This window comes from Mustela erminea, chromosome 1, assembly GCF_009829155.1.
Source record: "Mustela erminea isolate mMusErm1 chromosome 1, mMusErm1.Pri, whole genome shotgun sequence".
NCBI lineage: Eukaryota > Metazoa > Chordata > Mammalia > Carnivora > Mustelidae > Mustela > Mustela erminea.
Genome location: NC_045614.1, coordinates 17,709,902 through 17,735,210, shown reverse-complemented (window position 1 = coordinate 17,735,210; position 25,309 = coordinate 17,709,902). Strand labels below are relative to the sequence as shown.

Below are 25,309 nucleotides of genomic sequence, written 5' to 3'. Positions count from 1 at the left end.
ATGTTACATTTTTTAATCTATTAATGCCTCGAAATAGTGCTATCCAACAGAAATACAGTGTGAGCCACATATATAACTTAAAATTGTCTAAGTAACCACATTTAAAAAGGTGTAATTGTAATGCTTAATTCAGTACATACAAAATATTATTTGAACACGTAATCAGTATGAAAAATTAATTTTTTTCATGCCAAGTGCTCAGAGTTTGGTGTGTGTTTTTTTACTTAGAACACATTCCACTTCAGGTTAGCCACATTTCAAGTGCACAGGAGCCATTTGTGGCTTCTGTCTGCCGTCTTGGATGGAAAAGCTCTAAAAATATCTCCCAGTGACTCAGATCTTGCCGCTGGAAGTGGTGGGCTTGAACATTATTGACAAGAAACAGATCCGATAACCCTCCTTATGATCTTTACACTTTTTACTTCCAAAATCTGGATTTTTATTTTCCTTCATGGTAAAGTTGATTTTCTTTTCCAGGCCTGCATTAAATTATTTTTGATAGCATTTAAGGTGGGCTTCCTCCTCTGAACTGTTCTCAGGCATATGGTTTCTGGATTTCCTGGCACATGGAATAGCTTACTTCTCTTTATTTTAATTTGGGTCCCAGAAAGATTATCTCGAATATTGAAATACTTATATTCTTCAAACCAAGATTCATGCACATCTTTATTTAGTCACCTAAAATATTCTGTGAATGTGTCACCCAGTATAATTTTGGGTAGTTGAAAGCTAAGATTTGCGGTGGCACTGCCAAAGCTCCACATAGAAAAATGTGTGTATTTGCAGCTAGGGCCACGTCCACTCATCCTGAGGATTTAACTCTGTGTCAGTTCTAAAATAGTAACCAAAGGATCACATCCAGAAGTGAACACCTGGGAAAGTTGTGTGAACTTGAAATTCTAGTAGCTGAGGGACTATTAAAAGGAGAGGGGAGGTTTGTTTTACTTTGGCAGTCATGAAACCTATTTTTACATCTCTGAAAGCCTGCCAGACAGGATTCCATGTGTACTGAGTGGGCCCAGAAAACAGGAACCCCACTGGGTAAAGGTTACAGGAAAGGCAGACCTTGTGCATGACATAGAAAAGACCTTGACCTTGGTAACAGGTGTCCACATGGAAATAAGCTATTCGAGAAGTAATGCCGTGAGTGTTGCAGGGGGCGAGGTGGCTGTGTGCCTGGGAAGTGGTACACAGAATTCGGGCATTGGGTCGATGTCCTGTGTGTCATCCATTCCCGAGAAGCTCTCTTGGTGTCATCTCTCTTTCCTGTCCTTTTCTTAACAGTTAGAACAACAGAGGCAGCAGTTGCTTACTGAACGCCAGAACTTCCACATGGAGCAGCTGAAATATGCCGAACTGCGAGCCCGACAGCAAATGGAACAGCAGCAGCACGGGCAGAACCCTCAGCAGGCACACCAGCACTCAGGAGGGCCTGGCCTGGCGCCGCTCGGAGCAGCGGGGCACCCTGGCATGATGCCTCATCAGCAGCCCCCTCCCTACCCCCTGATGCACCACCAGATGCCGCCACCTCACCCACCCCAGCCAGGTGAGAGGCAGGCGGCGCACGCGGGTGAGGTCGCAGTCATCCCTGCGGCTCAGCGGCAGAGGAGCTAACCACACCCGTGACAGTTCGGGGCTAGGACCGTGACTAGGATGCCTGTTGTCTAGGTAATTGTAAGCAAGTGAGACCCGCTTGTATAGCCCTCACCACACAACGCTGGCTGTGTGCTGTGCTGTTCCCGGCGTGATGCCCTTCCTCGGGTCAGTCAGCCTCCAGTTGGCTGGTATATCCCAGAGTTCCTTAAAAATTAATTCTTGGGTTGTCTGCGCTTTCCTCCTCCTCCTTCTTCTCCTTCTTCTTCTTCTCCTCCTCCTCCTTTTGTTTTGTTTTTTTTAACTTACAGGCATTTTTAAAGATAGACACACAAAAATAAAAACGCAATGAACTCTTATGACCCAGCTTCCACACCCATCACTTTCCCACCGTTTTTCACTTTTTGTTAGAGAATCTACCATGGGCAAAAGGAGAGCGAATAGTATAAGAGGCTCTCCATATATTCCTCTTGCAAGCTTCAGAATTGCCAATATTTTATTTATTCCTCCTCACCCTGGGGCAAGAGGTAGACTTCAAGATAGATCTCTAGCCAATGGACATCTTATTCTTTAACTGTTATCACACCCATAATTCCTAGTACCATTAGCTAAATGTCCTCAGATGCTTCATTTGTTTGAATTGGTGTTCAGATAAGGTCCACGCATTGTATTTGCTGATAGGTCTCTTAAATCTGTCTTAATGTGCTAACAGTTCACCTCCCCTTCCTTTTTTTTTTTTTTTTTTTTTTTTTTTTAATGCCATTCATCCACCTGTGACTGCCTGATTGTGCCCGGGAGGTGCATGGTGTCATTTTGCATGCTCTTCTCCCCACCTCCCTCTCCCACACATCTCCCGTAAACCAGAGGCTTCTTCTGGATATGTTACCAGGTGCAGATTCACTTTTTGGAAGCTGACATTTTTCATCTCTCTTGGTGACATGAAGGTTGGTCAGTGGTTCTAGTGTTGTTAGGCTGACCCGTCTGCTACAGAGTTCCCCGGCAGACTTTCCCAGAGGTTTTCTGCTTTTGAGAATTGCTTCTAGATGAGCTCTTTCATCAGGCCTTGCAAAATGGTGAGACGTCTCTGTTGATCTTCCCTCCTGCATTTATTTCTATTCGTTCATTTATTAGCAGCGATTCTTTTATTTAAAAAACAAAAATCAAAGAGACCTTGGTCAATCATGTATTCATCCAGAAAATGAATTCCTTACAGGAAAGTCTGGATAAAGGCTTCATCCTTTCTCTTTATTGGTTCCCTGAATAATGGATTCCTAACCACTGTCTTCACCAGAGGTGACCAGGAAGGGAGTGTGTATGCTCTCCGTGTATGTGTTTTTAGTATTGTGGATTTATGTATTGTATATTTTACGTGTTTCAGTCTATTACGGACATTATTGTGTTTGATGCTCAGGTGGTCCTATCTGTAGCTCATGGGAGCCCGTTCAAGCTGGCAGCTACCCACGACATTTTAACCACTTTGAAAGTTGAGCTCACAGTCCTTTCAAACTTAACTACCTCCCCTAAACAAAGATTACCCACCAATATCATGAAAACCTAAAACATACCTTTAATTGTAGCTTTTCTTCCCACCATGTTCCTTTCCTTTGTAGAGAGTGATGTATATGGGTGTGTGCTCATTGATCTAATAACACTCATCCTGTAAGAGTTTGATAATTACACTCTCATCATGTGCCAGATGTCTAGCAGAGCCCAAGTTTGTGTTTCCTGGGGTGGGATGCAAATTCTCTGGCCACGGCTCGTGCAAATGAACTAAGGTAATATTGGGAGACCCTTGCAAGCCAGGGAAGGTCCCAATGTGATGATAACAGCTAGCCTGACTGCCTCAAATGACAGAGTCTCTAAATCTCATGGAAATAACCAGGGATGTGAGCCTGAGAAAGCCGTGACTGAAAAAATTGTGATCTTGACAACTTGTATTATCAACATGGGTCTTTCAGTTCGCCACCCAAAACATATTTTATGTATTAATTTTTCTGGGCTTTACTCAAAACAGGCTAGGTCGATTTTGATTGGGAAGCATTCATTTCACAAATACACAACTTAAATTACAGCTGTGGAATTTACAGCCGCCATCAGGCTTGCCACTTGATCTAAATGATGTTTGTGGATATAATTGTAGCAGTCTCCCCTCCTCACAGTGTAGGATTCTTTCTTCCTTAGTCTTTCTGTCTGCTTGAACAGATTAAATTCTCTGTATGAGATTGAATTTTCTTCAAAATTAAACTTCCAAAAGATAGAGATGCTTAACCGAGTGAAGATCACAAAGTGATTTTTCAGAAATAGTGCTTAGTTTTAAAATTTATTCCTAAAACTACTGGGGATTTAATGGGGAAGTTCCCTATGGCTACTTGGTACTTGGTTCTGGCTGGTGTTAAGCATCAGAATCTATAGTAATTGTTCACAGGAGCTCCAACATCTGCATTTAGCTTGTAAAAGATGGGAAGAGAGATGCTTTTGCCTTTTCCCTTAAATTACATCCTGGTGAGGATAGGTTTTTGCAAGCTAGGCCAGTCACCCACCTTGTTCTGCTTGCTTGTCATTGTCCTTACTTTACCGCTGAAGAACCGATGTGTGACAGGGACCATGTGGTCTTGCTGCCTGATGGACCAGGATTTGTACTGGGCTCCATCCGATTCCAAAGTGATAACTTCACACTGCGCCATGACCCCAGACTAAGAGGGGACATACAGCAGATTGAAATACAGCTATTCTCTTAGGGAGGCTATGCCAAAGAAATGAGAGTTCATAGAAATAGCCTTTAGAGGGGCACCAAGTGGCTCAGTGGGTTAAGCCTCTGCCTTTGGCCCAGGTCATGATCTCAGGGTCCTGGGATCGAGCCCCACATTGGACTCTCTGCTCAGTGGGGAGCCTGCTTCCCCCCCTCTCTCTTTGCCTGCGTCCCTGCCTACTTGTGATCTCTTTCTCTGTCAAATAAATAAATTAAAAAAAAATTTTTTTTAAATAGCCTTTAAATAGAAATAGGGAGTTTTTCTCTTATTACTTTCTCACAGAAATAAGCTCTTCTTCAGTGATTTTTTAAAAGGATTGTTGGGGCGCCTGGGTGACTCAGAGGGTTAAGCTTCTGTCTTCGGCTCAGGTCATAGTCTCAGGGTCCTGGGATCGAGCCCTGCATTGGGTTCTCTGCTTAGCAGGGAGCCTGCTTCCCCCCGCTCTCTCTTCCTGCCTGTCTGCCTACTTGTGATCTCTCTGTGTCAAATAAATAAATAAACAAATCTTTAAAAAAAAAAAAAAAAAAGATCGTTGCATGTATGATGAGACTAAAATCGGTGATGAGATCATCTTTTTTCTTAGTTTTTTATTGAAATATAATGTATGTATGAAAAAAGACACAAATCATGAGTATTCAATGAGTTTTAACAAAGAGAAGATACCTGTGCAGCCATTACCCAGAATCCTCCGCTATCTTCCTTTCTACCTCCTTTTCTCCTGGGGGCGACAGCTATCCAGGTTCCTAACAGCAGTGAATAGTTGGGATGGTTTTGAATGTTATCTGGAGGGACTTACAACATGACTTTTTTTCTGTCCAGTTTCTTTCACTCAACACTTTATACCCACCCATGTTGGTGTCAGTGGTCGCAAGCTTATTTCTCCTGTTTGCTGTATGTGGTCCATTGTGGGGCTCTACCTCGTTGTATTGGTCTGTTCTCCTGTTGATGTACATTGATTAGTTTCCAGGGTTTGGTTATTACAGATAGTAACTGCTACTGTGAACATGGGTGTGCACATGTCTTTGGTAGACATAGGTAGACATTTTTTAATTTATTTCTAAATTTAAATTCAATTAACTAACATATAATATATTACTAGTTTCAGAGGTAGCATTCAGTGATGGATCAGTCTTTTAACATCCATACTGATTCCATCATGTGCTCCTTAATGTCCTTCAACGAATTATCCCATCCCCCCAACCCACCTCCCCTTCAACAACTGTTTGTTCCCTAGAGTTAAGAGTCTCTTAGAGTTTGTCTCCCTCTCTGATTTTGTCTTGTTTTGTTTTTTCCTCTCTTCTTCTATGATCCTCTTTGTTTCTTAAATTCCATATGTGAATGAGATCATATAATTGTCCTTCTCTGATTGACTTATTGCACTTAGCATAATACCTTCTAGTTCCATCTGTGTCTTTGCAAATGGCAAGATTTCTCTTTTTTTGGATGGCTGAGTAGTATTGCATTGTATATATATATACCACATCTTCTTTATCCATTCATCTGTCAATGGACTTCTGGGCTCTTCCCACAGTTGGACTGTTGTGAGCATTGCTGCTATAAACATTGGGGTGTAGGTACCCCTTCAGATAACTACATTTGTATCTTTGGGGTAAATCCCTACTAGTGCAATTGCTGGGTCGTAGGGTAGCCTGTTTTCAACTTTTGAGGAACCTCCATTCTGTTTTCCAGAGTGGCTGCACCAGCTTGCATTCCCATCAATAGCAGAATAAGTATACGCTTCCGTTGTGTGTGCCCCAAAGTTCCTAGAATGGGTCATAGATTGTGCATATGTTCACATTAGTAGATGCTGCCAAGATTGTTCCAGAATGGTCACATGGATTTACATGCTGGCTGTGTGAGAGTTCTAGCAGCTCAAGGTAATCATTTTTCTTAATTGCCCCTTTTATGAGGGTGCTTTGGAGTTCAAATGTAAAGTTAAATCAAGTGTGTTAGTAAAATTAAGAACAACAATAAATTGAACCCACGTTAAAAGTTGCTTTAGTATCACCACTTCCGAAAAAGCTGGTTGTTAACAGATGAGCCAAGGGCGCCATATTTTGTTACCAGCTAAAGGGGCCTTTTAAAGCTGGGCCAGTAAGGAAGTCGGTGGTGTTTTGGGTGAAGTTCATCCTCAGTCCCTTGTTTAGTGTGTCAGTTAAGAATTTTGAGTTTGGTCCTTCCAACTGTTGTTTCCTAAGTCCTAGAAAGGTTTGCAGGCCACAGCCTTTATGTTGGGAGCTGAGGATAATTATCCAGATCAGTTGGCTAGCTTTTGGTATTTGGCCAGAATTTATGGTGTGTGAAGGAAAGGGAAAGCAGCCTCTGAAAAGCCAGCAAGGCTGGGGAAGTGGTGAGAAGGTCAAGACTGATTTATCACTGGATGGTTAATTTGTCCAGCTCTCTTACTTAGGGTTTGTATAATTATGTAGATAAATCCTCCATAATCTTTCCTCCACAAAACTGTCCATCAGTTAGCGGTAGAGCCCATTACAATAGTGGCTCGATGTCACAAATCTGCCGGCTGTCAAACACATGAGCCTGGGCCCCAGAGCGGCTGGTATAAACCAACACCCCTCCTCTACCACTCCTTAATTCATTCACATACTTAGAATTTTGTGTAGAGAATACTGTCTTTATGCTGTTCTCACTCCTCCTCAGAGCTTATTGTTTGGTCCTGCTCTGAACCTGGGAAGTCCGCCTTTGTGTAGGTTTCGTTTCGTTCCTGTCTCTGACTGTCCCAGATTGGTCCGTTCCCTACCAAACAAAAAAGCAAAGGATGTATCTCTAGTATGTTTCTGGTGTATAGAGAGCAAATGGAGACCTGGAGGTGGCCACAGGCATCTTTGGACCGCCCTTAGGTTTTGCTCATCTTGATAAAGTACGTGCCACTTCATTTCGTCTTTACATTTCAACTGGAAAACTGTGATTTTATGAAGTGATTTCTAGAGTCAATCCTTATGCGTTCTGCCTACACAACTGCCATTGAGGATGGCGCAGGTGAACGGCCGTGGTAGCAGCCGCTTCTGGAGCACACGCGTAGCATCCTTTGAGCGTGCCCTGGCCTGTGGTACCCGTGACAGCACGTGGGGAACCAAGGAGAGGGGCCTGGGTCGCAGCTGTGGCTTCCTGAGGTGCTCTTGACTGTGCGGCTTGCCTTGAGCCAAGAGGACCCCTCTGATGGCTGGAGGTCTTTAATGTCAGCACTCCCAAGGGCCTCAGCCTGTTCTTACAGGAACACAACCCGTCAGTGAGTTGAATCAGAAGGAAATGTGCACGTAAGCTCTGCCCTCCGCTGGACATTTAGAGTCACTGAGGCGCTTTGGAGTTTTTGTGGATCTGGAATGAGCCACCTGCCTTGGGGAAGCCTCTGCGTGAAAAGCGGAAGGAAAAGGACATGTTGGTTTAGGTACCTTTATGGTTTCCTTGTGGTTAATAGTAGAATGATCTCTGGAAGTGCCTAAAAAAGCCGAGGTAGGAATGGATCTAAATGGATGAGAACTCAGACATGGTAGAGATGATGTTTTAATGACAAAACTAAAATTAGTGACATGTTGGTTGTTGAAGGAAATTTCAACCAAGGCGTTAGTCACTTGGCTTTTAAGCCCCCAAGTTAGACCCACTTCGACATTTCTACCCGTGAGAAACCGTGCTCAGGAAAGGATTCCATCCAGTCATCTCTGCCCAGCCCACTCCCTGGACTCCCCACACTGAAAAGGGAAAAGCCAAGTTTTTACTATCTTTGGTGCCTTTGGTCCTGCTCGCATCATGTGATAACAAGGCTGCTGAGCCACTTCCCGGCTTAGCAGGTTACCCTCACAAAGAGAACAGTGAGGGCCCAGTCTTCAACAAAGAACGTCTGTCTTGGGCGCCCCCGGAAGCTACTGCAGGAGGAGCACTCCCGGAGGAGCCTGGGCTTCCCCTCACTTGGCCCTGATTGTGTTATTTCCGTTCTCCAGGGCACTCAGCCAGGGGATGTGCTGTGGACGGTTAGAAAAGGGAGTGATGAAATGTGCCCAAGATTGGAAATTCACAAGTTCCCTTTCCTAGTTTCATGTTCTTGCCCCACCTGCCTCTTCCATCCCAAAGAATAGAAATCCTTAAATAATATTGCACTAGGCATGATGGGCATCATGCTTTAGTAAAAGATCTAATAAACCTGAGAGAGTGTGAGGGATTTTTCCACTAGGCTAAACCTAATTTTAGCAAACCTTTCCATTTTTCAGGCTTCAGATGCCTGCTGTGTTTTGTGTTTTGTGTTTTTTGTTTTTTTTTAAGCTTGTATGTAGGTCAAACTCCCACCAGTTTTTGCTTTCATGCTACTGTTTTGAAGCCGTGTCTCATCTCTTTCTCCCTTTCAGCTCCCTTTCTACCAGGAAGGGAAATACCTGATTTTTTTTTTTTTTTTTTTTTTTAATGGCAGAACATACAAACACACTCTTCATTTTGTGTGGTAAGGCCTGCTCCCGTGGCTTTCTTCATATATAGTAAGAGGTCATGGCAATGCCTTCAGACATTGTCATCCTTGTAAAAAAGTGGGGAGACCTTTGTCGGACACCAGAAGAAAATACAGGAATACGTAAATTTAAAAAGACCAGAGTTTGCATTACAAGAAATTGATTCTGTCTTCTCTTCAGTCCTCTTTTAAATTCTGCTTCTTTTCAGATTTGATCCTTAGAAATCAGCTTTTCCAAGGAAAGAGCTGCTCCTTCAAGACACGGTGGTGTAGGTGTTAAGGAGGAGAGAATGAGCCTCGAGGGCAAAAAGATCTGGGTTTGAACCTCAGCTCTGTCTCTGCTTCTAGGGAACTCACAAGCCAAATTACACAGTCCCTCTGAGACTTTGTTCCTTATCTTGAAACTGGGTTCTTTCTGTCTCGCAATCTAGCCAGCAACCTAGAGGATTCAATAAAGTCACTGTCATTGCCTGGCAAATGGCAGGCCCTGGCTTAGGATGATATCCTGGTCTCCCTGCTCTCTGTTCCCTAAATCCACTGTGCTGATACCCAGCACTGTGAGTCGTACAGCATGTGACAGCACTAAGCTCCGGATGGCACAGGGACATCGCCCTCTCTTAGTGCTCCTTGCTGTCCTGAGAAGTGTTTGTGCAAAGTCCGATAAGCAGAAGTAATCTGTTTCTTTCTCTAGCTCTTCCTTTTTGCTGCCACCTCTCCAAAGGAGCCACTGTCCTCTCCCTCACACCTGTGCTTCAGTGGCTTTATTGCCCTGCTACTATAGGAAGGTGGGGAAACTGGTTTTCAGAATACTTCAGGATTTATAGTGAGGAAAAGAAGTTCCTTGCAACTGTTGGTCTTATGGCCTTGGAAAACCCTGAGGCTGCCCTTCCACAGCTTGTTGCCATATAAATAGAGGGAAACAGGTAAACAGGCCGAGCAGGTAGCTTTGGAAATGACACCACTGAGCCCTGCCAGCAAGAGCCATCAGCCTCAGCCCAGTGCCTGTTGCATAGGCGTCACTTCACAGGTCTGGGTCGATCTGCAACTGATTCTCCTCTTTGCCAGATTATTTCGTGAATAGCTCATTTCCCTGCTGGAACCCCCACACTGAGCTGCTGGTTGGAGACTTGTTTTCCTCTCTGGAGCTGTGTGTGGGTCAAAGAAGCGACCTGTCAGTTTAGTGGCAGCCCGGCTTGCATCGCCCAAGTCTGTGGACCCCTCCTCCAGACCCTTACCTGCAGGGGGCACTGTGATCGCAAGCACCATCTCTGGAGCCACAGGACCCACGTCCCTTCCAGGCTCCCTGTTTACACTTGAGGACATTGACGAGTTACTCCACCTTTACGTCTTCTCCTTTTACAGATTCTGTGACTTGAAACACCAGATGGGCTCCCTCAGTCTGCGAGCTAAAAGTTCATTGTCTAGCCAGACCTGCTTATCTTCCGGAGTTCTAGGGGACAGTCTATTCCTTGTCTCTTACAGCTTCTGGTGGCTGGCAGCAGCCATGTGTCTCTTAGAAGGACACTTGTCATTGGATTTAGATCCCACCAAGATAATCCAGGATGATCTCCTCATCTCAAGATCCTTAATCACATCCACAAAGATCCTTTTTCCCAGTATGGTTGCGTTTACTGGGTTCCAAGTATTAGAATATGTACCACATATCTGTTGGGCGGGGGTCACCATCCAGCCCACTGCAGGCTACCATATGTTTGGTAAATTAAAAAATTGCTCACTGCAGCGGCGCCCGGGTGGCTCAGTTGGTTGTGTCTAGCTCCTGGCTTTGTCTCAGGTCATGGGATCAAGCATCGCATGGGGCACCACACTCATTGTGGGCACTCTGCTTGAAGATTCTCTCCCACTGCCCCTCCCTCCCTACTCGTGCACATTCTCTCTCTCTCTAACAAATATTTTTTAAAAAATTACTGCAGGAGGGGTGCCTGGGTGGCTCAATGGGTTAAAGCCTCTGCCTTCAGCTCAGGTCGTGATCCCAGGGTCCTGGGATACGAGCCCCGCATCAGGCTCTATGCTCAGCAGGGAGCCTGCTTCCTCCTCTCTCTCTCTCTGCCTGCCTCTCTGCCTACTTGTGATCTCTGTCAAATAAATAAAATCTTTAAAAAAAAAATTGCTGCAGGAAGCAGGGCAGTCTTAAAACTGATACAGGAAAGAAGAAAACATGGTGGCTAGAACTAAAGTATACACCTTAGGGGGTGTGTTTTTTGGGGTGTATTTATTTATTTGACAGCACAAGCAGCAGGAGGGACAGAGGAAGAGGGAGAGAACATCTTAAGCAGACTCCACGCAAGTGGTGGAGCCGGGCGCAGGGCTTGATCTCATGACCCTGAGACACCACCTAAGCCGAAAATGACAGTTGGACGCTTAACGGACTGCACCACCCAGTGCCCCAATTTTTCTTTCTTTTTTTTTTTTTTAAATGCTGGCTATTATATTAAATCCTTTCACAGGAACTGTTTCATTTGGGCGTAGAATAGTGTGGTGGAAAGAGAACTGGATTTAGAGTTAGAAGACTTGGATCTGGTACCTCTTACAAATTCTGTGACTGTCAGAAGGCCCTTAACTTTTCTGAGCTTCTGTTTTCTCTCTGTACAATGAAAATACTGCTCTCACAGCATGTTGGAGGAGCCAGTGACATAATAAGGCACTGAAACAAATAAAGCCATAGGGTGAGATTGGGGCAGATCCCTAGTTTCACTCTGTATAATCTCAAGAAACCCAGACTCTGGGCACCCTCAGTGACTTGCCCAAGAACACTTGATCTTGGTTGGGGTGACATGGAAGTAAGATCACGCTGTTTAGTTTTCCAGTCTGATGAGTTCCCCCATACCTGCCCTGTTGAAGATGGTACTGAGTGGCTGCTGACAGGGATCCCCACTGGTGAGCCAGGAGTCGGGGCAGCCCCCAGTTGCTCTTCACGTCCAAGCGTAGACCTCTGACCGCTGAAGCGAGCAGCAGTGGGACTGCACAGCTGTGTGCCGTAGCACTTCTGTGAGCGCTCACCTGCTGTGCCCTTCCTTCTTCATCTACCAGTAGTCATTCTGGCCTTTTTTCGTAAAGGCGTGCCTTACTCTCTTCAGTTTTCTGGAGAGAGAAGGGCTGGCAACATATTTTTCCTCACTTGCTCAAGGCCTCTTGTCCAGACTGAACTTGGAAGAAGGAGGTGGCTGGTACCCACTGATACACAGGTTGTATTGGCTGGTCTGGTGCATGGTTTCCATTGGCCACGAGTCCATGAAAAGTTCTTTCATCTCCAGGTTGGGAAATGAGAGCTCCAGGCTTAAAAGTGGGCCTCGTGTCTCCAGCAACGAAAGTATCTGCTCTCTTCCCTATTACACCACCAGAATACCTTTAGAGAATCACTCTTAGAGACTTAGGGACTCGGGAGCCTCTTGAGCAGTGGCAGGGGACTGGCTCCATGGGCCGCTGCCCACGTGAGCCTCTGGGATTTGCGTACCTCCCGGGCAGCCCGCCTCTGCGCGCTCCTCTCACTGCAGGTGGCCTGGCCCGTGTCTCCCGCTGCCAGAGCCTGAGCCCTTGCCCGTCCTCCCTGCTTCGTCCCCGCTGCACTTCGCCCGTTGAATTCTCTGTCCTTCCCCCTACACGCTTGCCTTCTGCCTTGCTCTCTCACCCCTTCCCAGGCCGCCTGTGGGTGCTGCCTCTCACCCCTCGGCTCCTACCATTGTCTACTCAGCCCGCCCTCCCGCAGTCCCCGCTTCTCTTGGAAAGCTCTCTTCCTCTCCTCTAGACTCCAGCTCCTCCGCTGGAGCTCCTCTGTTCTCAAAGCTCTCTGTCTCACAGGCCGTCAGCCTTACACTCCCTTCAAAACCTGTCACCAAGTCCTCGCCCCATTCTGTGTGTAGGGCTCATCCCCACAGCCCCTTTGCTGTGCGTCCTGTCAGACAGACCGTGGGTCACGTGGCTCTTACTTGAGCACTTTTTTTTTTTTTTTTTTTAAAACACCTTTTTGAGCCAGTTGTTCCTCAGGCAGTGCCAGCAGCAGCTAATAAGGTGATGCACGTACCTTAGGGAGTGGCAAGTGTGAAGGTGCTGCCGGTGAGTGGTCACTCTCGGGAACAGCGGGGGTGACACTTGTATTGTTTGTTGATGGCATACTCCAGCTGGGCCTTGTGCTTAGGATAGTCTGCTGTTGTCCTGTCTCTAATCCCCTCCTTCACTCCTTTGCAAGTCATCCAAAAGCCGAATCATTCACAGGTATGTCCAGTTGGCTGGACGGTTTCAGGTTTTTGGCCTGCTCCTTTCGTGGTTTTCCCCGAATGTGCCTTCCACGCTGCACATCTGTGGAATGTATGCCATGCAATATATTTGATAGTAGTTCCTTTAATTTCCATGCCCCTCCCTAGATTGGTAGGCTTTCCATCTCTGCCTGCATGTGGCCTAGCGTCGTGGCCCATGCACCCAACAGCTTTGACTTTGATGGTCATTTGGTGTAAGAATGGGTGGCCATGTTGGCCCCGCGGTGAGTGCAGAGCCTGCCCTTGCCCTCTCTGAAGCAGTTTGATGAAGCTGTCCTCCAGTGGATGGACCTGGGGGACTCCTGGTGGGCTCTTGCATGATCGCATTATAGAGCACAGAAAGCTGGGCCTGAGAGCCCCCAACTTGCTGTCCTTTTTGTTCTGAGACATACGGATGTATTTTGCTTTCTAAAGATTATTCCCTCAAAGATAGTAGACCACCTCTTCCCCTGACTCTTGAACCTCTGGAGTGCTCTTCACTGACACTCCAGTAGTGAGGGTCTCCTCCTGTCCCTGAGTCAGGGAACAGACACTAGAAATAGATGGTGTGAGGCTTGAAACTGTGTGTCTTTTTCTTAAGACAGGCCTTTTTCTAGACGGTAACCAAGAACTCCCGGCAGGTTATCTCCAGTACTGCTGTCTACATTGTAACTGATCGGGAGCTATCAGTCCCATCTCCCAAATATACAAGCCGGAACTTTAAGCATTCTTACTTCCACCTGTCTCGGAACTGCCTAGAAACCTGTATTTAGTTTCATACAACTGACCTTACAGACATGCTGAAGTCCCCAGATTTCAAAACAAAGCACCATAGATTCTCTTTCCTTATTCCATAGAGAGTATCATGTGCCGTGAGAGAGAAAAGCATGCACTTCCACCTTGGTCTGTGCCCATTGAACTATTCTCCTTTGTTTGTAGCTCTTTAAAACCAAGCCCAGCAGCCAAACCACTGAGTTTAAAGCAGGGTTGGCGAACTACAACCTGTGGGCCAGCTCTGGCCCACTTCTGTTCTTGTATGGACTGCAGGCCAAGAATGGTTTTTACGGTTTAAATGGTTGGGGGAAACTCAAAAGGAGAGTGTTTATATCTCCTGAGAATTATACAAAATTCACATTTCAGAGTCCATAAATAAAGATTTATTGGGACACAGTCTCAGAAATTTGTTATCTGTGACATGTGAATGTCACCTGTGACTGCCTTCATGCTACAGTGATAAAAGTCGAATAGCCGTGACAGAGACCATGTGGTCTGCAAGGTCCAAATATTTACAGTCTGGGTCTACAGAAAAAGTTCGCTAAACGTCCTGAAGGCTCAGCATGAAACTGCAGACAGGAGGTGTTTTACTTTTCCTGTGTCTGGTGTCTCCTCTCGTCGATTTCAAACCAATAGGAGGAGGTGAAGGGGTTGTCTGTTTTTCTCGCTGTGCACCCCCCCCCCCATCACAGTGCTTCATGGTGGGGGCTAGAAGGAGAGGCGTTTTCATGAACAGGACTTGGAACTTCCAATCACAATCCCTTTATAATGTTGATTTCACAGTTGTGACCAATATCCTTTCACACATACCCTCCCACGAAGCCCCTGTGGGAAGCTCAGTCTTGACTAGACTGCGCGCTGACGTGCAGTAAAAGTCCTCTCCATCCCCTGTGGCCTGTGCTTGGTGTTTTGTGTTGTCAGAAAGATGTAGGATAAGCCACTGTCCACCCACTAACCAAAACGAATGTTTTCTTGTAGGGTGCTTTTCCTGTAATTGCTTCTCACGGCTACCTGCCTGTACCAGGATTTAGAGTGGCCATGCGCTCCATGGACTGCCCCATTATCCTTCCTCCTCCCAAAAAACGGAAATCTAGACACAGAGATTATTATAGATTATTGCTCTGTTGGTATTTCAGAGCTTTGGAGGGTTAGGTTTTTGTATTTAGCAGTCCTGTGCATTGATTTGATCCCTTTCTCCCCAGTACACTTACCTTCATACTTTAAATCTCCTTCCACAGGTCAGATACCAGGTCCAGGATCCATGATCCCTGGGCAGCCCATGCCAGGCCGTATGATCCCCACCGTTGCAGCCAACATCCACCCCCCTGGGAGTGGCCCAGCACCTCCTGGTATGCCTCCAATGCCAGGAAACATCTTAGGACCCCGGGTACCCCTCACGGCACCTAATGGCATGTGTAAGTAGCGTGGTACTACTACTTCATCACCATAGTGGGGTCTCTCTGGGTGGGCTGGAGGCAAGGGACAAAGGCTTTATTCTCTAGATTATCTATAGTTTAGCAGGTCCATGGACAGTGCAGCCTGTGACAGTGGGTTCCAGAAGATCGATGTGTGGCCTGTGCTCTTCAGCACCCCTGATGAGCCGGTAAACAGGTGATGAGTGCAGATGCTTACAGTCATTTGGCCTTGTGCGCCACAGCCTTTGTGGCCTGTACTCTTGACCCTGAGGTCTGTGGGAAGGCCAGAAAGACATTCCTCACCCACTCATCTTTAAGCTTCTCTAGTTCGAATCTTATTAGACATATTGAATTGCCAGTGGTTTTCCTACAGAAGCCTTTTATGGATATGGGGTTCAAATGTAGAGGGTGTAAAGAAAAATAAGAACCAGTTTAAGGCAGAAATCATAAGTCTTTTGTAGCTCCTCTGGGATATTGCTAGTAGCGGCTTAGACTCAAGAAGGAGTGTTGAGGGGCTGTGTTGAGAAGGACTAGGAGGTCCTAGCGGGCTCTGTGGAGAAGGCACAGGTCCTGCTGGGCAGTGTCTGGCATGTGTATGAAGCCGGGGCTTTTCTCCAGTAGACCCTGGTCTCCCCCAATCCTGGCCTTCAGAGGGTTGCTTCAGAAGCTCTGCCCTGTCCTTTACTTCTTTCGATCTCAGAATGATCCCAAAAGACAGCCAGTGGTGGCCAGGTGCCCCAGCCACATCTGTGATCCTGATTCATTTACCAGTTCATGTATGTGCCAAGGAATTAGCTCCTATTCACAGTGCAGAGAGCTAGGACTCAAGAATTCCTGGTCTCCAGGAGCCTTAGTTGGGAAAACAAGAAATGAGTGAGTAGAGAGTAGTCTATAAGATTTGCAGGTTACCCGAGACTCTGAAGTGCTTTGAGTGTACTGTAGTGCTCAGGAAGACTTCCCAGAGCCAGGAGGCAGGCTACACAGAGGCATGTTTCTGGACCCCTAGGGGCTAGGACAGAGTAGGCGCATGGAAGGAAGACAGCAGTGTGGCCGCACGTGAAGATCATGACAGTAGAAAACCTTCTCCCTTGGGTCCTTGGTCACCGATTGCAGTGTAGCGGATACTTTCCCTTGGCAAGAAAACACTGCACCTCGCTGCCTTACAGGGCCGGTCTGCCAAGACAGCTGACCAGTTTGCCATTTAGTTATAGATACGATATCCTTGGTCTTTACACTGGCCAGGATTTCACCCTGAAGGGCCCTCAAGGGATCATCTTGAGAATGTGGAGGGTTTCAGGTGCTCCTCCCACTTCCCACCACAGATGAGTGTTTCTGGGATTCTGAGCTGCTGACTTGGCTCTAGGATCCCAGGAAGGCCTCATTGGGTAAGGTGGTTCCCCTCTTCAGGTCTTAGTTTCCTCCACTGAAAGATCAGTGGCCTTCAAAATGCTTTGAAGAGCTTTAGCAGTTTGGTGGAAATCTCCTGGGACGGGGGTGCGGCGGGGGGAAGGTTGGGTGAACTGACTGGTAAGCAAGGCTGTACTTGAATTATTTGTTTCATATGTTTTCATTTCTGACCAAATCAAGAGGTTTAAAAAACCCTGGATTAAATAATCTCTAGGGTTCCTTTGTACGCTAAGCAGCTAAAGTCGAAATAGGAAAGAGCCCCAGACACTCATACTAATTGTTCCCTTCAGGACCTGACCTAGTTTTGGCCAAAAACCCAAGGACTGCAGTTCAGGAGCTGTGGGGCCTCCCAGGACTGTCCAGCTTGTCAGCAGCTGCCTCGTGAAGCTCTCTGGCCCTGGTGGAGACACTTAATCAGCAAGAAGTTATTGATAATCTGTTTTGTGCCCACCTAGGCCAGGCACTGAGAGAGAAAGAAAAGAAGACACAGAACTTGCCCAGGAAGGAGCTTTATCATTTAACTGAAGAAGTTAAAATTAGCAGAGAGAACCATTAAAATGCAATAAAATCAAACTAAAATTAAGTTCTGCAAAGGTCTGGAGTGATTCTTGGAAGGGGTGGGCTGCGGAGGAGGTTGGGACAGATGCAGACACCTCAGCACGCTAGCCGAGACTTGGGTGTTCAGGGGGGACCTGACCTGCCCGGCCTGCGGTGGCACCAGCACCTCGAAGGCCACGTTGATTGCCTGCATAACAAAAATCACTTCTTATGTCATTTTTCTTGGAAGGGGCTCTTTCCCCAGCCCTTGTGTTTCCAGCAATGACGAGTCCCTCTTGGCTGTGTTTGCAGATGCCCCACCGCCGCCGCAGCCGCCACCACCACCGCCACCACCGCCCGCAGACGGAGTCCCTCCGCCTCCTGCTCCAGGCCCGCCAGCCTCCGCCGCCCCCTAGCCTGGAAGAGGCAGGCAGCGTCCATGCCCGGCGCCAGCAGCTGCAGGGGGGATGACGAGACTTGTGTTCCTCGGCTTCCTTGGGTTTCTTTTAGGATTTTTCTTCTTGCAGCCCCAAGCACGCATCCCATATTTCCCTGTCCCCCTTGCCGGCCCTCTCCATGCTCGGACACCTCCTTTGTCAGGTCCGCGAGGGGAAGCCTGTGGGGCCAGTGTGTCCTGGTCATCCTCACGGTAGCCTGCGTCCCCCTGTCCTGCTGTGGGGTGTACTGACCCTTTCTCTGCAGGTCCTGTCAACATGAGAAGTTTGTCTGTTGTTTCAGTGCTCTCCTGCAGTGTTTGGTTTTGATGCTTACGTGGCTAATGCTTTATAATCATTATGTTTTATTATTTTTTTTCCTTTTGTCATTGCTTTAAATGAGAGCATCCTAAGTTCATAGGAACCAAAAAAAAATGGTGATGGGCAGAGGGAATAGCCAGAGGGGACGAACCTAAAGGCATTATAAGTGACCTTATTTCTGCTAATCTGAGCTAAGATTGGTGCTGATGGTGAAGTTTCCTGAGACTTTTGCCTCACATAGTTGCACCAAAATTCAAAGAGATGGGGACAGGGCGGGACCCCACTGATTTTACTCCTGGACCGAAAGGACCTCCCCGCTGCGTGGCCCCTTTAGTACCTGGTAGGGGAGCGCCCAGCAGTACAACAGACCCACACTCCTTCCCTGGGCCCACCGGTTCTGGCTTTCTATGCAGATGATTTGTTGAATTAGGGGTGGGATTTGGGGAGGCGTTCCTTCATTTCCTAGACGAGCCAGGGAGCGTTTGAGTCTAGGGCGATGACTGTCCACTGAGTCTAGTCCACTAGTCACTGCTTTGTACTCATTCTTTTTTTTACCCTCTTTAAAAAAAGCAAAAAAAAAAAAAAAAAAACCTTCAAAAAGAAAAGAAAAAAAAAGTAAGTAGATAGTGCTAAACATTTTAGCTCATGGAACTTGGTTAGGATGGCCGGGGGTTCGAGTCCCCAAACTACCTCTTGCAGTCCGGGGTGAGTGGGGCTCAGTGAAGCGGTACTTCAGGTTTGGGGCTGGATTGGAGAAGTGGGGCAAGATCAAGGGCTCTTGTCCCTTCTCGCTTCCCTTGGTGAAATCTCGCATTCCATCTGTCGCAGGGTTGTCAGAGAGAAGCTGGGGGTCCCAAGGCACGCAGTTGGCCATCAGAGCATCATGCTTTGAGGGCTGGGGTTCTCGGACTTAACGATCAGAATGCCATTCCAGAGGCAGAGCCACAAAAATGCCTTAACTCGAGCCCATTTTGACCCCTGCTGATGATTACTTGAGAGTTCTTGGTTTTCTCTTCTTGTCCTTCTTCCCTCCCCTCTATCCTTCCGTGGATGGGGGCAGGGTATGTTTGGTGGATCTTGATTTCCAAAGCGCCTGGCCTCTTCATGTCACATTCTCAAGTGGCAGTTTCATTGTTTAGAATGCTAAGTGGCACACCTTTTGGATATCTTTTTCTATATATTCTGTAAAGCTTTACATACGAGAGGGTGTAGGGAGGTGTTTATAAAACACCTCAGAACTTTCTTCCTTAGTATCAGAAAGCAAAAAAATAAAACCATAATTAAGATTTGCCTTTCAAACCCTCAGGTGTTGCCTCTAACCAGGTGGCCCTGGTCACCATCCGAGTACTGGAACCAAGGAGACCTTGTTCCTTTTGTGTGTGTGTTCTGGACTCTTCGAGTGGAAATGAGCTTGTTCCTGCTGGAGTTAAGTTCCAATGCATTTGTCTCCAGAAAGATCCCAGTGCCTTTTGACAATGGCCAGGGTGTTCCCTAATTCCCGCCAGTCTTTCCCAAAGGAAACTCATTCCAAATACTTACTTTTTCCACTGGGGTCTTAGAAGGAAAATGGAATTCTGGTTCATACTGTGGTCCCTTGTTAACCTCAGGTCTTTAATGTGATCGCTTTCAAATTTACAAGATCCAGGTGGAAATACTTTTACTATGCCGGTAACAATTCTACAAAATACCTGAATTCTTAACACTGTTATATTTCACTATAAGTGGTGACTTTTCTTTTCATGTCTTTGATCTGGTTTCGTTCCTGTAATACAGCTACCCAATTTTGTGAGGGGGGGGAATAATACGTGGTTTTTGTACAAACGTGTTTCTCAGTGTGTTATTTTGGAAAAATGAAGGGAGGGAGTTTTGGAAGATTGGAGGAAATTGATCAAGAAGACCTCATCTCCCTCTTTTTTTAGTGAATAAATAGAACATTTCTGGATTCTAGTCCCATTCTCTGCATTCACACACCAGTCTCTTCATGTGTCCTATGAAGAGTCTAAAGATTCAGCCCCACCTGGTCTGATCCGCAGTGAGTTCAGGGATGCGGGACTTCCTGACCGAGCACCTTGATGATGCTTAAGGAGCATACAGTTAAATGTGCCTCGCCCACTGCTTCCGTGGTCAAAGTGAGGAAAGGGGTGTGGCCAAAAGCCTGGCACCTCCAAGGGAATGAATAGTTTTGTTTGGCAGGCTAGAGCATGTTTGTCGGGATGCCGTTTAGAGAGCCCCCAGCTGGAGGCAGACCTTGAGGGCAGTTGGTTTCGTGCACCTTGATGTACTTTTGAGGACAACCTTTGAGCATCCACAGGTGCAAACCCTGTGCAGAAAACAGGAAAAGGCCATTGCCTTCGAGCTGCTTTTAGGAACCCAGTGAAGCAAAAGCAGGGGCTTCTGTGGCGAGCGGTTAGCACCCAGCTCCTCGGGGAGCTGTGCCGGCCAGGTTGTGCTTTGCTGCCGGATCTGTTCGGACTCCCCTCTAGCACAGAGTGCTAGGACCAGTGGGGTCTCCCAGAGTTCTGTACTCCCCAAGGGTGACAAAGAAGGGTAAGCCCTGACCCAGACTAACTTGAGTGTGAGCTCTCTAAAAAGTGTAACAGGACATGTGTAATCCACCAGTCTCTCACAGGTTCCTGGGATCCTTACTATGGAGTGGTTCCCCCAAGTGTGGTAAAGGACAGTAGTGTTGCAACCTCAGTACAGATCAGGATCACCCAAAGCATTGTTCAGAGACAGGCTGTTCAGCCCCACCCTCAAAAGTGATGGAGCAGGTCTGGAGTTCTGAAACACCATGTTTTGTTCTGTTCTTTAGAGAGGGGGGGCAGAAGAAGGAGAGAATCTTAAGTAGACTCCATACTCAGCACGGAACCCCATCGGGGCTCGATCTCACCACCCTGCGATCATAACCTGAGCCAAAATCAAGAGTTGGATGCTTAACCAACTGAGCCACCCTAGCGCCCCTGAAATACTGTGTTTTTAACAGATTTTTAGGGGGTCCTGGTGTACCTGGGCAAGGGACCACCCTTGGGGAACCACTAGTTAGGAAGGTTGTGAGGTAGAACAAGATCTCTGTGGTTCCTGATAGCTGATCCTATGAGTTCCATTCATCTGGGAAACATTTGAGGGCCTCTTACTTGCCAGGCATTGGACCCTGCATGCAGTGAAGTCATAGTTATGAATAAGGTAGGCAAGGCTCCTGCACTCCAGGCCACTTAGATTCTTTTGGGGTGGGGGGTGGGGGATACAAGACCATAAATTAATAAGAAATAGGATTATGTAAAATAGTGCTAGGTAGTCATGAAGAAAAATAGTGTAATCAGGAGCTTTCTGGGGGATCGTGTAAATGGTCTATGAATTGGGTGTGCTTACATGATTTCTGTCCTGCTGGGTGCGGTAACCTGAGGCTTCCCCCTCATTCCAGGAAGACCTCATCTGAATAATCCGAGCACCCTTTGTCTGGATACACAGTGCCAGCCCTGAGGTTTCCTTCTGCAAACCTCTCTGCCTGTGGCCGTTAGTGTAAAGCCCTTGCTTTCTCTTCTGCTGCTCCTGGAGCATAGCTGCACTCCAGTTGATCCCTTGAAGGAGAACTTATTGGGAACAAGGTGAAAGCTCCTTGCTCCCCTGTGAATGGGTGGTCTCCATCTAAGAAAGTCACCTTGCAGGATGGGATGGAAGCCCAGGACCGTCAGTGTTGGATCTCCTTGTAAACGGCTCCCCTGGACTTCATTTCCTGGTGGCTTGTTTTTAGGCCTGCCTCCTCTCTTCTTAGGAAGCACCTTTGACCCTGAATTTAAAACCGAGCTAAACAGTAGTGACCAAAAGGAGAGAGTCCTGTGAGTCAACTTAACCAGAGGTTCTCAAAGCAATTAGAGCCAGTTCTCTCCAAGCACCCCCCCCCCACCGCCGCCGCCCTTTCCAATCCGTTGAACCCTAAGGGAAGAGAGACTTGTCTGATCCCCTCTTCCTGCTCCTGGCCTGTCTTGGAGAACTGGGACCAACTTCACTCCCTTCTGTCCCCAGTCCTTGCTGTCCTTCCAGGCCCTTCCAAGCCCACAAAGAACTGTCAGGTGACTGCTAACGGCCACCTTACCACTGCGGACCCTTAGGCTACAGCCTTTGCAGACTTGTGCAGAGTAGCCGTGGCTTCACACAGTACAGTGACCAACACCTTTGGACAACTTAGACTGGAAAGAAACCCTCCCACTCTCTCCTGTAGCAACCTACCACCTCAGGTGCCCTCACAGCCAGATGGTCCCAGAGGGAGTTAGGAAGCAGCAGTGCCACTGGGTGGTAATAGCTTCTTTGCACAGGCTGATTTCCATGGCTGGTTTGACCCTGACATTTAGGATTTCCCATAGTCATCCAAATGGACTGGCATTCCTTGTTCCAGTCTGCTTACTGTGTAGTACCTATGGGTTTCCTGAGAATCACCTGGCGAGGTCGCTGGCTGAGACAGCAGGACTTCTGCAGACCAGCCTAGCCGCTGCAGGTCTGAGGCTGTGTTGACTTAAGCTGTGTAGCTCTCTCCCAGCTGACTTGGCTTTTGGGGAATGAAATTCAGGGGCTTCTCCAGTCTTGCAGCAGACCCATTGCCTGGACAAGATGACCACCTCCAGGTTGCGACAGGCCTTTCTAGGAGAGTACTTGTGCAACTGAGAATCCAGAGCAGGGGCTTGTCAGCGCACATAACCCGGGCCCCTGACTCTTGGCTCTCCCGGTAATGCTGCAAGAAGGTCCAGTAGCAGCCCATCACCAAAAATGGTCAGAGCTGACTGACCTGGGACGTGAGTTGGGGTTATTGCCATCTTGTACCCCGTAAGAAATCATAGCATTGACTCTTAAATGCCCAGGTGTAGATAGGTGCAGGGGGTTGGGGAGGGAGGCTAGGCTTCCATTCTGCCAAGTGAGGCCTGACCTCTGCATCCTGATTCCTCTTGAAACTAAGAAGCAAGGATGAAAACGTTTGAAATCAAGATCTTGGCTCAAGTCCTGGCCTTACCACATCATTAGCATGATCTCAGTGTCAGTTTGCAAATGTGCAAAATGGTTACGAGATTTGACAAATCAGAGTACTAGGAAGACTAAAAACTCACAGAAATGTTTGTAGTTACTACTAAGGACTTAAAGCCTGGAACCACACAGCTTCCTGTTCAGACTGAAGTATGCCCCAACCATGGTAACTGGAGCAGCTCCTGCCCTGGACAGCAGCCCCTCGTTAAGCTAGAGGCTTTCTGTGCCCAAGGAGGCAGGCTGTAGCCATGGCAATGGGCCTTGTGCCTGCCTTGGTGCTGGAGGCAGGTTGCCAAACCCAATAGGAACCTCAGAGGCATGTGGAAGCCATTGCCTCACAAAAGCATCCTTGATGCCCAAATGCACAAGACTTGGATGTGGGGACATGGGTGTGGGCTCTGGACAGGGGTTAATCTCCCTTTCTTTGACTCTCTAGTTCCTACGTCTTAGATCTCTTATTTGGTCCACTCTAACCCCTGTGCCCAGAAAAAGTAATGCAGTCCCTGGACACTGTGGCTACCACTATCTCATAAAGGAGATGGGTTACTGACTCCCAAGGTCATGCAGAGCTGATGCTGTATCCTGCTTTTCCTGTCACATTCCATTGCCTGATGAGTTTCCCCATTCATCTCGAGGCGTTTCCAAACCTGGTGTGCCGTGCTCCGTTCTGAGGTCTAGGGGGAATCAGTGGATAAGTGGTTAAAAGAATTTGCCCCCAAGTTAGGGAAGGGGGTCATTGAGGAAGGGGACATTTCATATTTTATTTTATATAATATGCGTGTTATAATTCAAAAATTAAATTGAAGCCAGCCTGGCCGGTTGAGAGGGTGGGGCATGTGACTTGATCTCAGGGTGGTGAGTGCAGACCCCACATTGGGCATGGAGCCTACCTAAAAATTGTTTTTTTAATTGAACTTAAAAGAATATATTTAAATATTCAATAAAATACATTAAAATGAGAAAGTGGAGCAGCTGGAGTTTTAACAGAGAAATGGGAGAAGGGTCCCGTTCAGAGCTTCCTAGTGAAAAACAAGGGAGTGGTCCTCATGCCCCAGCTGTCAAGGCCCCATTGGTGAGGCCTTATTCCAGACAGACCTGCCTGGGGAAGGAGGAGGTAGGCACGTCTCCACTCTCACAACCACCACGCAAGAGTCAGACCCAAGTAGAGGAACACAGACTTGTACATAGGCCAAAAAAGAAAATACAGATGTAAGCCACAGACCAGGGAAGCAGAGATGGGGTTGGAGGGTGCGTTAGAGCCTCTGTGGCCAGCCAGCAAGTGCAAAGCCCAGCCTGGCCCTCTGCTCAGAGAAGACTGTATTCCAAACCGGTATTTACTGTCCCTAGAGGCAGCATGAAGCCATGGAAAGAACCTCACGAAGTCAGCCCCTTTGCAGGAAGCTCCAGACCCACGTTCTGTGGTGGGAGTTGTCTGGTTGGTGCATGTTTGCTTCTGCCGCCCTTCCAGAACCTCCCAGCGCCTGGTCCTATGCACTCAGTGTGCTCCACAGTCCAGTGGGGAATTGCTGTAGACAGGCGATATCACCGGGAGGCTGGGAAGGCTTCGCAGAAGGGACAGGTAATGGAACCAAGCCTTCTGAGCCCGTTTACCAGGCAGACTTGGAGGGCAGGGAACACCAGCCTGCCTAAGAGGCTGCTGTCACAGGACTGTCTGTGAAAGGAACACACGTTGAACCAAGGGAATGCCATCCAGAAACACGCACTAGGACATGAGGAGGTAGATACTCCAACTTGGTTACCTATGTGGCTCCCTAGAGACAGAAATGGGAGTGTCTCACAAATACCACGGTTGTCACATCTAAGGTGGCGACCCCGAATGTCATTTGGGTCAATAACACACCGGGAGGTGGGCGGTTGCTTTGCGGGATAAGCTACCAGGACTAGGTCACAACTCCCCACCAAGCATGTCTCCGGGGATGAGGGGTCCCTGGCTGAACACCGAGCTTCGGTCAGCCCGCACACTAGTCTGACACCGCTCCTGCAGCCCGCGCGTCCCTAGGCTGCGATCTTGGCTCCTTGGGTCAGCCCAGGACCTTGAGTTTGCTGGTCTGGGACACATGTGTGTTGGGAGGGTGGTGGTGATGGATCCTGGGAGGAAGGGGCCAGGATTAAAGGGCGCTGCCTGGGCTACCCCGAGGAGAGAAGAAAGGCGGGAGTAGCTGTAGTCTCAGAAGGGTCTTGCCCCCTGCCCCTGGGATGCGTTGTGGAGGGCCTGGCTGTGCGAGGTCTGAGCTTTGGCTGTGGACGGATTAGGTCTGATCCGATTAGAGCCTGGGCGGTCGGCTTCGCCCCCTTGCCTGGCGCTGCCGGCGCCTGCCCCGCCCCCGTGGGCACCCGCAGA

General features: G+C 47.7%; 1 protein-coding gene across 3 annotated transcripts in view; it reads left to right on the top strand.

The window, feature by feature from the left end:
• Window positions 1-19,755, top strand: part of SMARCC1 (SWI/SNF related, matrix associated, actin dependent regulator of chromatin subfamily c member 1) — a 173,237-nt gene extending 153,482 nt beyond the window's left edge. For 2 of the 3 annotated variants that reach the window (XM_032318216.1, XM_032318205.1), the window contains exons 26-28: window positions 1,285-1,546; window positions 15,059-15,235; window positions 17,492-19,755. In XM_032318216.1, the coding sequence (XP_032174107.1) occupies window positions 1,285-1,546; window positions 15,059-15,235; window positions 17,492-17,595 (543 nt within the window). In that variant the 3' untranslated portion in view covers window positions 17,596-19,755. Of the gene's footprint in view, window positions 1-1,284; window positions 1,547-15,058; window positions 15,236-16,932; window positions 17,226-17,491 lie in introns of those variants that run through there. The other variant, XM_032318225.1, reaches the window with a different exon arrangement.
• Window positions 19,756-25,309: the final 5,554 nt, after the last annotated feature.